Source organism: Moschus berezovskii, chromosome 20, assembly GCF_049115385.1.
Source record: "Moschus berezovskii isolate FMDL1 chromosome 20, NW_MosBer_1.0, whole genome shotgun sequence".
NCBI classification, from domain to species: domain Eukaryota; kingdom Metazoa; phylum Chordata; class Mammalia; order Artiodactyla; family Moschidae; genus Moschus; species Moschus berezovskii.
The window spans coordinates 45,606,966-45,620,250 of record NC_142479.1 but is presented as its reverse complement, the minus strand read 5'-3'; the positions used below and the strand labels follow the sequence as shown (position 1 = coordinate 45,620,250).

At 47.2% G+C, this 13,285-nt stretch overlaps 1 protein-coding gene across 1 annotated transcript in view; it reads left to right on the top strand.

Annotated features, from left to right (window-relative positions):
- The window catches only part of SPECC1 (sperm antigen with calponin homology and coiled-coil domains 1), a 229,286-nt gene extending 217,671 nt beyond the window's left edge, over positions 1–11,615 (top strand). Inside the window, exons 14-15 of the mRNA XM_055407385.2 lie at positions 558–617; positions 8,514–11,615. Coding sequence (XP_055263360.1) covers positions 558–617; positions 8,514–8,603 — 150 coding nt within the window. The 3' untranslated portion in view covers positions 8,604–11,615. The remainder of the gene's footprint in view (positions 1–557; positions 618–8,513) is intronic.
- The last annotated feature ends 1,670 nt before the right edge of the window (positions 11,616–13,285 follow it).

Here is a 13,285-nt window from a genome sequence, read left to right as displayed (position 1 = left end):
TTTAGAAGGAAGGAAGGAAGAAACAGTGATGTAAGCAGTACAGAGAAATGAAGGAAGTCACTGGAATTAAAGAGAGAAACAAAAAATCATTCTTCCAAGGTCCAGGATTGAGGCAAGGAAGTCTTTCGTGTGATTATGTTTAACTGTGTGCACATATTACTTTGATAATTTTTGATACAGCACCATGATTAAACAACTTGATACACACAGAATATATATGTCCTAAATATTGACAAAGTAAAAAATAACTAACAAAAATGTATCTTTGATGGTCAGGAATCAATCAATAATGTTATTTTTTAGTGACAGTGGTAATCTGTTAATCTTCTTTTTTCCCCTTTAAACTGAGACCGCTGTCTACATACTTGACTTCAACACTAGTGTTTTATAAATAGTAGCTAATCTATACGGGAATGTCAGTTCAGTTCAGTTCAGTTCAGTCGCTCAGTCGTGTCCGACTCTCCGCGACCCCATGAATCACAGCACTTGGTGTTTATTCCTAACAAAAGCTATATATTCTTGGCTGATAAGTTCATTCTGTTTGTCTTTTAACCTAGAAAAGAAATCTCTTGTTGGCATTTGAAGCAGCTGAAAGTGTAGGCATCAAACCGAGCCTGGTGAGTGTCCCCTTTTGTATTCTATACTCTAATCCCGTGAGAAAGAACTTTTATGCCATCTACTAAATAATCTTCACAGCAATGAAGTCCATTACTCATGATTCCAAATATAAAAGTGTCCAGTTGGTCTGATCACATGTGATTTAGAGTGTTTTCAGTGAAGATTTCACTGTGGATAAATTTCAGTTCTAGACTGCATTATTAAAGCCATGGAAATATGAATACTTTGTAATTTAAAAAATATCAATACATAGCCAAACTCTGAAGAAGGAATGGGAAATAACTAGATGCTAGAAATTAAAAAAGGAGTGAAGACCAGAGTCCTGAGGCATGTGCTGGACTATGGCCACCCCAGAGTGGGACTGGGGTGGTGGGAAAGGGCCTCCAATGGGTGCAGGCTGTGGTTCATGCTCATGCAGGGGCAGGAGACCTTTCACTGAGCTCCTATAACCAGAGCATTGGTCCTGAGACCCCTGCATAGAACCAAGGATCCCCAAGTGCTCATTTTCTTAGTGAAGGGGAGATAAAAATTGCCACCTGCCAGTTCAGGGAGGTGATAAGGAAGCTCAGTCTCCACCTGGGACTTTTTTGTGGCCAAAAAAAAGAGAAAATTTCCTGTAGGGGAGGAAGGAAAGCTGGGCCAGATGAGGTCTGGAGTCCAAATTTATAAGATCTGCTGCAAGCAGTGACCAATTTATAGTGTCTCTGCTGCCAGAAGCTCTGTGGCCCAGAGGACAGAGGCTACTGAAAATACACTCACAACTCAGAATTACAGAGCAGTTGGAAAAAAATAAAAGCAGTTGGGAAAATGATCTACTTGACAACAGGACCTGCTGTACAGCACAGGGAACTCTACTTAGTATTCTGTGATAACCTATATGTGAAAAGACTCTGAAAAAGAATGACTGTATGTGTATGTATAACTGAATCACTTTGCTGTACACCTGAAACTAGCACAACATTGTAAATCAACTAGACTCCAATCAAATTTAAACAAAAGAAAATTATCTACTTGAGCTAGTCAGCAGGCACCATGAACAAGAGGACCATCTACCAGAATTTGAGATAATAAAACAATAAGAAAGAGACCTCAAAAGACTATGTTTAAACGTATTAAAGAGATCAGAGAAGGAATAAAAATCATAAGGAAGGAACATGGTTTTATTCTTTTTTAATTTCGAAAAGAGCCAAGTGGAAATTTAAAATTTGAAAGTAAAAACCACAGCTGGATTGAAAATTGATTGGATACAGCAGAAAGGAGAACTGCTGAACCAGAAAATAGATCACAGGAAATTACCCAGGACATATAACAGAGATTTTAAGATGAAAATGTGATAGAGGGGTTTTATTAGTTAATAGGTTTTCAACTTTAAGAAATGGAAAACCTAACCAACGGTTGCTTCAACCATAAAGATTTTTTTTTTTTATTTGATAGTTTCAGGAATGGTTCACTGCTTAATGTTGTAATCACGGCCCACAGAGTGTCTTCACTCTGTTGGCTCTTTGTCCTCCTATTTGTCTCTCTATGGTTGAACATGGCTGCCAAGCTCCAGACATCACTCCCATCTGTTGGGCCACAAGAGGGGAGGAAGGGGTACAGCGAGTGCCTGACATCGCCCCCTTTGATAAGAAAACCCTAAGGCTTCCCAGAGCTCCTCCAGCTCTGTGGCAGTTCTCTGTTGCGTGGCCACCCCAGCTGTAAAGGGATTTGGGAAGGTAAACATAGAACGTTTCTCATCCTCTTTAGTGGGAAGCCTGCAAGGGAAACAGAGGTTGGGACCAACTGATAGTGTCTGTCACAGCTTAAGAGGCATAGAAGATAAAATCAGACCATGTCCAACTCCCATGGCCAGTGGGAATTCCAGAAGTAGAGGAAAGAAAACATGAAGAGAGATAATATTTGAAGAAGTGGCGCCTGAAATTTTTCCAGAATGACCAAAGACCACAGATTCTTAATGGAATCTCAAACAGGATAAATAATACAAAACATCCATCCAGACACATTATAACATAACTGTAGAAAAAGCAAAGACAGATAATCTACCAATAATTTGTACTAACCAATAATAAAAGAAACCTAGTAGAAAACTATCAAAGTGTGGAATAGGCAACTCACAAATGGCCAATAAACATTTAAAAACATGTTCAGTGATTAGGAAAATCTCAGCAGCAATAACAGTGAGAGATATACTTGTGTAACCCTCAGAGGGTGAAATGAAAAGGGAAAAGACAAGGGGCTTCCCTGGTGGCTCATCAGTAAAGAATCTACCTGCCTATGCAGGAGACGTGGGCTTGATTCCTGGGCTGGGAAGATTCCAGTGCTGTGGGGCGACTAAGCCCATGCGCCACAGTAACCTCAGCTACTGAAGCCCGTGCACCCTAGAGCCGGTACTCCAGAGCAAGAGAGGCCACTGCAACGAGAAGCCTGCATTTGGCAATGAAAAGGAGCGCTTGCTCACCACAACTAGAGGAGAGCCCTTGTGACAACAAAGACCCAGCACAGCCCAAAATTAAAAATAAATAACATTTTGGGGGGAAAAAAGGGGGGAAAAGACAACTATCGTAGGAATTTTAATACTATAGTTATAACAGTGTTACATTAACATGTTTGACAGAGTGGACAGTTTTTAAAATATGTACATAAAAATATTTCTTCAAATAGTAAATGTAACTATTTCTCCAAAACTCACAGAGAAAGAACTAGAACTTTAGCTGTTAAAGAAGTGAAATTCGTTTTAAATATAGTCACACACACACGTAAACAAAAAAATACTAGTCTGCCCAAATTCCACTGAACCTTTGAGAAACAGATGTCCCTATTGTGTAAATTCAAGTCTAGAGTATTTAAAAAGAAGTGGGGGGACTTAATGTCTGGCCAGGATGGAATAACAGGAACCTGATTTATCTTCTGAAACACTAAACAGCTAAGGAGTTGTCATTGTTCAGTCACTAAGTCATGTCAGACTCTTTTCAGCCCCATGGACTGCAGCACGCCAGGCCCCTTTATCCTCCACAGTCTCCCAGAGTTTGCTCAGACTCATGTCCACTGAGTCAGTGATCCCTTGCAACCATCTCATCTTCTGTCATCCCCTTCTCCTTTTGCCTTCAATCTTTCCCAGCATCAGGGTCTTTTCCAGTGAGTCAGCTCTTTGCATCAGGTGGCCAAAGTGTTGGAGCTTCAACTTTAGCATTAGTCCTTCCAATGAATATTCAGGGTTGATTTCCTTTTGGACTGACTGGTTTAATCTCTTTGCTGTCCGAGGGCCTCTCAAGAGTCTTCTTCAGCAGCACAAATCAAAAGCAGCTAACAAATAACCACAGATCATTTGCTTAAAGATATTAATATAATGAGAACTTGTTGGAAGATGATATTCTATACAGAATACGGGTTTCTTTGTATGCTTGCATGCTAAGTCACTTCAGTTGTGTCTGACTCTTGGTGACCCTGTGGTCTGTATCCCGCCAAGATCCTGTGTCTGTGGGATTTCCCAGGCAGTAATACTGAACTGGGTTACCATGCCCTTTTCCAGAGGATCTTCCCAACCCAGGGATCAAACCTCCGTCTCCTGTGTCACCTACATTGGCAGGCAGGTTCTTTACCACTAGAGCCGCCTGGGAAGTGTTACTGTTAGTATTTGCTTTTTTAATTTAATTTTTTTTCCTATTTTTTCGTCTCATGTACTATTGAAGTTAGTGAATGCTGGGAAGCAAATGAGGTCATCTTGTTGAGCTAATCATCAGAGCCAGCAATTTTATTTGTACAGAAGTCTCTGAGGAGCTACTGACAAACATCACTGTGGATCTCACAAACATTTAGGAATGTTTGTGAGCAGTTTAACCAGTTCATGCCATCAAGAAAATAGAAGCTTCCTACATTATTAAATTTGCTTTCGTATCATGAGATGCAGTGAAAAATAATTTATTTAATTACATGTGACATTTTAAAACTGTACCCAATCAGAACTGGCAGCAGTAACAATCCCAAGTCTTTGGTCAAGTTCTATTATTAGATTAGTCAGGAAAAAAATTCCTTATATGTTTATATTCTAGCAAATATAGGCTTCTGCATTTAGCGGATTAACAACGATGAGAGTTTTTCCAAGTGAAAACACCAGAGTGTTCCCCCGAGTTAAGAATGCATTTCTTCCCCGCCACAGTGTGAGACAGAAGTTTCACCCGCTGCATCAATCACAGGAAGGGTGGAGAGAGAAGAGGCATGGACTTGTTGCCGCCACTGTCAGAGCAGCCAGAACGGGTGCCCTCCAAGTGTGGGTGTGTTTGCACTGGTAAGGCAGACATGCCCACACCAGGTCATGTGGTCTGTGAGGGTGTCACTTGCTCGCTGAGCCTGTGTGTCCTCCAGAACGGTCACTCCTCACATAGACTAAGGTCTTCAGGTCACCTGGGAAGGGAGGTCTTCACAACTCAGGGTTTTATAGGGAGGTTAGAAAGATTCCTTAGGTGAGGCTGAGCCTGTGCTGTCACATAAACTTTATAGAGGCTATTCTGTGCCAGGCACTTTCTGTGAGTTGACTCATGGACCCTCTCAGAAGTCCTATGACATAGATGCTCCTTACATGAGGAGCATCTGCACTTCGTGGACTGCAATTTCGTGGAAGGGCACATAGCTTGTGAATAGCCAAGACAAGGCTCGAGGAGGCTCTCCAACTCCAGAGTCCACATCTCACCCCTCCATGACCCTACATCTGAGCAGCCATGCCAACCTGGACTCTTAAAGCACAATATACTCATAGTCTATCAAGTGCATATGTGTTATATTGTAACTTATCTGATTATAGGGCTTATCTCTGGGCTTCTCTGGTGACGCAGACAGTGAAGAATCCACCTTCAACGTGGGAGACCTTAGTTTGATCCCTGGGTTGGGCAGATCCCCTGGAGAAGGGCATGACAACCCACTCCAGTATTCTTGCTAGAGTCCTAAGGGCAAGAAGCCCTATCTTTTTTTTTTTTTCAATTACTTTTATTGTAGTGAAATACACATAACATGGCTTCCCTGGTAGTAAAGAATCTGCTTTCCAATGCAGGAGACATAAGAGATGAGGGTTCAATCCCAGTGTGGGAAGATCTCCTGGCGGAGGGCATGACAACCCACTCCAGTATCCTTCCCTGGGAAATCCCGTGGACAGAGGAGCCTCGCAGGCTACAGTCTATAGGGTCAAAAAGAGTCGGACACAACTTAGCGACTAAACAGCAACAACTATGAATAAATTTGATTGATTGACGGCTGTTGAGCCAGGCTTGCATTCCTGAGATGAACCCACTTGATCATGATTCAATTTGCTAATATTTATTAAGGATCGTTGTGTTTACATGTTAGTGAGAAATTGGTATTCTTGTAATGTCTTGTCCTGCTTTTGGTATCAGGGTAGTTCCAGCTTCACAGAATGAATGAGGAAGTGTTCCCTCCTATTCTGTTTCCTGGAAGAGATTGCATGCTGCTGCTGCTGCTGCTGCTAAGTCACTTCAGTCGTGTCCGACTCTTTGTGACCCCATAGACGAAAGCCCACCAGGCTCCCCTGTCCCTGGGATTCTCCAGGCAAGAACACTGGAGTGGGTTGCCATTTCCTTCTCCAATGTGTGAAAGTGAAAAGTGAAAGTGAAGTCGCTCAGTCGTGTCCGACCCTTAGCGACCCCACGGACTGCAGCCTACCAGGCTCCTCCATCCATGGGATTTTCTAGGCAAGAGTACTGGAGTGGCTTGCCATTGCCTTCTCCGAGAGATTGCATAGAACTGGTATTATTTCTTCCTGGACTGTTTGATAGAATTAACCAGTGAAACCATCTGGATCTGGTGTTTTCTTTTTTTGGAAGATTTTTAGCTACTGAATCAAGTGTCTTACACTACTGGATTTTTATTGATCCAACATATTCTGTCTTCTCCTGAAAGGTGTTAACTGATTTCTTCAAACATGTTCAAACATTATGTTGACAATGCACTAAAATAGTTTAAAATTTAATTACTATTAGGTTCAAGCTTGTAGGACAGTCTGAGTAAAACTGAATATTGATCAGACTTCAGAATCCTCTCTGAGCAGGAAGATGTGTCCTTGCCCTCTAAAGGGGGTTTGCCATCCCTCCAGCCTCTCAGAGCTCATCTGCCTCCCGAGAGCTCGATCCCTCATTGCTTCTCTCTGTGTCATCATGTTAGCAGCCCTTGTATTATAAGAATTTCAGCTCTTTGTGCGTCTATCTGTGCACACAGACAGAAGGAGGCTTTTCCTCCTTGTCTTCTGTGAATGCATTGTTTCTCTTTTCACATTGCTGTAGGTTCCTGTGTGGGGTGTTCCATACACTCCTTTTCCACCCTTCCCTCAGACCAATGATAACGCTGATTTCTCAGCCTCACTAGGGAGCAAAATCAGTAAAATATATTTAGATGCTGAAAACAGAAGCTAAATGGCTGGTTGCAGGCCTCAGCCAGTTCTGTCTCCACCCAGGAACAGATGTTTTGATCTCAGCCTGCTTTTCTACAATGTCTCTGCTTCCAGCTTCATGCCAGGACCTTCCCTACTGTTCTCTCATGACCACAGAAGAATCCGCAGTCAGCCCCAAGGTGAATTATTGAATAGTTTGGTGACACAAATTTCAGGAAAGCCTGGCTGAGCAGTGGATGGAGCACCGTCCTGCGGCCATCAGTCCCCGGCCTCTGCCCGTGCTTGCTTGGGGTCGATGAAATGAAGGGAAACAATAAAATGTGGACTGGTGACCCTTTTACCACTGGTGACCCTCTGGTCAAATAGCTTTCAGCCAGTGCAGGGCTTTTGTGGCCCAAATAGCAGAAACAGTACCACACAGATGCTCACTGGAGAGAAGTGACCACAGTCACACACTGCGCTGTTAGGACGGAACAGCTGTTTTCCTGGACAGTGTATATCCCCTAAATGATGCAGCACAGCTGTGTGGGAAATTGTGTATGAAAAATGTTCAGGGAATGCAGTGACAACGTGGGAGGACATGAGTGTGCGTGCAAATGCAGCCAGGAGAAGTGGGAATCCTTTTACAACAGTGGAATCATGGTGACTCTTTTCAAAACTTGTTTTATTGAAGTAGAGCCGATTTACAATGTCCTATTAGTTTCTCCTGTACAACAAAGTGATTCCATATTCTTTCCCATTTTTGTTTATCCCAGGATACTGAATACAGTTCCCCATGCTGTACAGTAGGACCTTGTTGTTTATCCATCCTGTATGTAATAGTTTACATCTGCTAATCCCAAACTCCCAGTCCTCTCCTCCCCCACCCCTTGGCAACCACAAGTCTTCTCTATGTCTGTGAGTCTGTTTCATAGATAAGTTCAGTTGTGTCATTTTTGAGATTCCATGCATAAATGATATCATATGCTATTTGCCTTTCTCTGTCTGATTTACTTCACTTAGTGTAATAATCTCTAGTTGCATCCATGTTGCTGCAAATGGCATTATTTGATTCTTTTTAATGGCTGAGTAATACTCCATTGTATATACGTAACACGTCTTCTTTATCCATTCCTCTGTCGATGGACATTGAAATTATTTCCTTATCTTGGCTACTGTGACTAGTGCTGCCTAGACCATTGGGGTGATGTATATTTTTGAATTAGAGTTTTACCCATATATGTGCCCAGGAGTGGGATTGCTGGATCATATGACAACTCTTAGTTTTTGTTCAGAGCTTTTCTTTTTTCAGAACTTTTTTTTAATGCTCATTGTTAAAATAAGAGAGGGGCAGGAGATCATGTCTAATGTTCCTAAACGCATAGCATCTCCTGAATAAGCGGGAAGGAAAAACTTTTCTTTTCCCCACTGAGCACCTTTAGCACTGGCTGGGTGTTGCCTGCACCTGCCGGCCACATGGGAAGGTCCGGCGGCACCTTGTGACCTCTGCCCTCTCCCACAGGAGCTCAGTGAGTTGCTGCACACGGACCGGCCTGACTGGCAGAGCGTGATGCAGTATGTGGCCCAGATCTACAAGTACTTCGAGACGTAGGTCCTGCATGTCCCACACCCACTGCGTGTCCTGGAAGCACCTGGTCTGTGCTGTCAGCTGCTCACCGTCTGGATTTCCAAGGCAGGCTCCACCTGAGTCCGACACACAAAGAAGAAACAGCTGGGTTCACCGCACCCACCCTGAACCCTGACACATATGGACTGTAAGTCGGGAGTCGTGCTCCCAGGGGCCCCATTCTCCTGTGGGAGCCCTGCGATGTGTTCACTGGAGCTGCCCTGAGTCTCATGACAAACATCTAAACCCATCATCTTTCTACCAAGAATCCTGGCTTCTGCCTTCTAAAAACTCTGCACTTGCCAGTCCAGCCCCTCCAGAAACACCCAGCAGGACACAGAAGAACAAAGTCAGCTCTCGAGCAGCTCTGAGTCACGTGAGCCCTGCCTTTCGGGGACAGACTTGGTTCCCAGGGAGGATTTTGCCACCGTTAGGTCTCCTGTCCCTTACTTCATTCTCTGGGTGGGACACCAAACGTTTGAGATGAAAGGAGCCCCTGGGTGTGTGCTCGGTGCCCCTGGGAGGGACAGGAGGGGGTGTGTCTGGGGCGCGGTCACACCAGGACTGGTGCTTGGCAGTGGACAGAAAGCCTCTGTGACCTCACCTCCTCCTTGTGTCCTGCACATGTTCACACTCGTCCACATCCACATGCTTGTACACGCAGAACTTGACGGAGTCCCTCAGACAGAAGGGACGGGCCTGTGTTGGCCAGGGTCCTCCTGCTTTTGCACAAGTAGGCTGAAGACATGTCTTTCTTGGGGTGTTGGGCAGACAGCATCTCAGCTCTGGCTTTGGCTTAGTCCTTCCCCGGGCCTCTTAAATTTGCATGGACAGCAGGCCCGAGCGAGGCAGGGAGGGCTCGGGTATGACTGGATGAAGGGCATCGGCTTCCCCAGCATGTGCAGTCGCCCCATGTGGCTGCAGAACACCCCCACAGAACAGCCCTTCAACCAGAGCATACATATGCCCCTCCCAGAGCAGCCCCTCCCTGGGTCGTGCAGGCATGGGTGCAGGTCATCACCTGGGCAGATACATGCACATTTCATGGCAAATGAGGTCCCCGCTGGCCCAGGGGGCTCCCACAGCTGCTGACATCAGTGCCCTCTGACCCAGGTCCGTTGACACTCCCTGAGCCCAGGGCTGCCCACCCTGCCCAGTATACCCTGTGAACCCAGGGGGCAGGCGGGCCCTTGTGCACAGTGGGGTCCTGTTGGTCCCTGTCCTGGGAGGTGTGAGCTCGGCCCCCCTGCCCAGTTGCCTTGGAGGAGACACTGGGCCCCTCCAGGGTCCGTCCGTCGTCCTCAAACTGCAGAGGTGGCCTACTGGGGCTCTCATATAGGGGCTCCCTGACAGCACACACCCCTCACCTGCCCTGGCCTGGGGTCAGAATGTCAGGAAGGCCACCAGCGTCATGTTGTGTGTATTTTCAAAGTCCCCGAGAAGCGCTGGAAGGGGAGTCTGGTGACGGTGACCATGTGGGGTGTCTTCACATGGAAAGTGGCAGTGCCTTCCTGGACAGTCTGCTGGAAGTTCCCCGGTGTCTCCTCCCAGGTGTCCTCCTCTCTCCACTGCACCTGCCTTGCTCACCCCACAAGGGGACGTCACACCCAAGAGGGGTTGAGCCGTTGATGGCTGTGTTTACTCTGGGTTCACTGCAGGCTCTGTGGGAGGGGTTGCCGATGCCTGGTGCCCTGTGGTTCCTGAGAGGGTCTGGGATCAGCTCCTGCAGCAGTCTCTCAGTGGGGGGCTCACTTCAGGTTAAAAAGAAGAGAGGGGGCCATGTGAAGTTTATTTTTATAACTCAGAGAGGTTGCCCAATTCCCCTTGCTGCCCAGTGGGCAGGCTAGAGCACAGCATGCCTGTGTCCTGCCTGAGGGACCAGGCCGTGTAGGGCTGGCCCTGGGAATCCTGGTGTGGGGTCAGGTCTTCCCGTACTGAAGGGGCGGGGGGTCACCTCGGTCCAATTTTAATTGAGGCGCTCAGAGCACAAGGTGAGTATGGAATGTTTTTAAAGTTGAGAACACGTGGTGGTTACTGTGAGCGCACCCCACCCTCCCTGGTTCCCTGTCCTGAGGTTTTCAACGGCCACCGTATCTGTGTTTCTTCCCATCTTCCTCCACCTAGCACTTCGTCATTTAAAATTATTTGGTGGTTCTGTAGATCCTTTTTCCAAAAAAAATCTATGATTTTTATATGTAAGATAGACACAAAATGCAAGATCCCCAAGAGGGGCAGAGTCATTTTAAGACACAAAGAGAAGCCCTTGGCTCTTTGTGTGCTGAGTTGTTTCCTGGCTGACGGTGGCGTCATAGCCCTTGCCCATGGGGCTGGCCATCTGGGGAGCCGGGGGAATCCACACCTCTCCTGCCCTGTCCCTCCTCACTTCAAAAATGACGGTGGTCTTTGGTTTTCGCTCTTCACTCAGCTGTTGTATAGCTTTTGTTGAGACCACCCAAGGATCCCAGCGGACCCACACCTGGTGTCACGGTGTCCGTGGGTCTCAGCCCCAGAATGGTGGGCTGCTTTCCCAGCCCCCTGCTGTCCCTACCAAGGGGACAGGCCCCTTTCTGTGCCCTGCCTGGGATGGAGGACTCTATCATCAGATACAAGCTCCTTTGCATATCCAGCCCCAGTCCTCCCCAGCCCAGAGCCCGAGGGCCATTTTAGAGGAAGTGAGAGTGGCATGCAGCAATGGACAGGACTCCGAAGCCCTTTTATAAAGGATATTTAATATTGTGGCCCCAGCTTTGTGGCAGGTTTCATTTTTCTGGCCAGGTTAAAGTTTGGCTGGGCCCACGCTGCCCTGAGCAGCTCTCTGACTGTAACCGCACGAGCTGAGTGCAGTGGATGAATGCGGCCTCGTTGCTGCCAGGAGTGCAGAGTGCTGAGCGTGGCCCAGACACAACAGATGCGTGTACAAATGTGGACACGACCAAGTGTGACATATGACTCTGTAATATTTCTAATAAATATATTTTGTTTCTGTCTGATTGTGAATTTGTCCCAGAGACGTTTATTGTTACTGTTTTCTCAAAATGCCAGACTTCCATTCAGTCCATTCCAAACAGGCACCTCCAGGCCCCTGTTCCTTGCTGGGCGTGGTCTCCACTGCAGCTGCCGTGAGTCACTGCAGAGGTCTGGGCCCTAACGCCCGTCAGCCTCCTTCCCTGCATGGCTGCCTTGTGGAGCCCTCCCTCCAGGGCCACACAGGATGCTGTAGGCTGCATGGATGGGCCGCCAGGGATGGGGAGCAAGCAGGAGGGGGTCATACCAAGATTGTGGGGGCAGGGTGAACATGAACTTGAATGGACAGGGGCTGCCGCAGTGTTCTGACACCAGGATGCTATGCGAGTGATTCGTCAGGTGATGTGTGGTCTTCAGATGTCTGGGGACCAGGCCAGCCCACAGGAGAGGAGAGAGGACACAGGAAGAGCCTCATCGCTTCCTCCTCCTTCCAGGGAAACCCCCTCCTCACTTCCCACCCCGGCAGGTTCTGGCCTTTCCCTCCTGGGGGCCTCCCTCTTCCCAGAATAGCACAGCCTCTGATGCAAGTGTAACAGACCCTGAGACAGGATGGCAGCCACCACCCGCTTCCTCTGCGCAGTCAGGTGCCAGGAAGCTGTACCCAGAAGACACCAGGGTCCCCGTGTGATGATCCGCCATTGTCCTAGCTGCTCAACCTGTGTACATGTGTGTGCATGCACACACGGGCACATGGACATTTGGTGGACAGCTAGTGTCTAAGCCATGGCCAATTGACCCCTTCCATGGTTTGGGGTCCAGCGGGGAGGTTCCTGATCTATGGGCCTGGACCCCTCTGTGGATGAAGCTTGGTCCAGGCATACTGAGTTGGGTCTGACGCATGAGCTGCCCAGAAGGGCCTGACCCACAGCCCGGGCCCCAGTGGTACTTTGTGGCTGTGCCTGTGGTCAGTGGCTCTGTGCTGCATTGAAGGCCTGGGGACTCTGGCTGCGGGGTCTCAGCCAGCCGTGGGCACCTTCCCCAGTGCCTCTGTTCCTCCTGCCAATGAGTGCATGGCTCCCCAGGGCAGAGCCAACAAGATCAGATGTGTACGGGGCCAGGGATGTTTTCAGTCTGAGCTTGCAGTCCTGGAAGCCAGGGTTTTAGACATTACCTCCTGTAGACCAGCACACCCAAATTGCCCCTCAGGGTCTCAGGACAGGCTTGAAGCTGTGCACTGTGACTTTTTAGAAGTCTTTTATTTTGAGGGCCTAAATTTTTGTATTTGAAGTTTTTAAAATGTTGAGAATTCTACATTCCCTTCCTAACAGGTCATATAAAAATGTTGACGTTTCTCCTAAAAAATGTTTGAGTAGTATCAGGACGTTGGTTAGGAAGATTCATCACCTCCTTGTAGAGCTATATCCCCTGGCGTGAAGAACCCATAGGCATGCCTGACCCTCGGGGCATGAGTCCAGCTGGAGAAGTACAAAACTGGCCAGAAAGGTGAGTCATAAATTGTGTAACTTCAAGTATCTGGGAAGAAAAAACCAGGGAGCACAGGGTAACCAGCCTCCTCGGAGCCCCTTTTGATTCGTTTCTGGACAGGTTTGACTCTGGAGCTGTTTGCACAGGGCGGGGTGGGGAGCCAGGCTGGATTCCAAGAACATTTGCTGGCCGTCGCATCCTCCAGGTTGAGTCAGCCA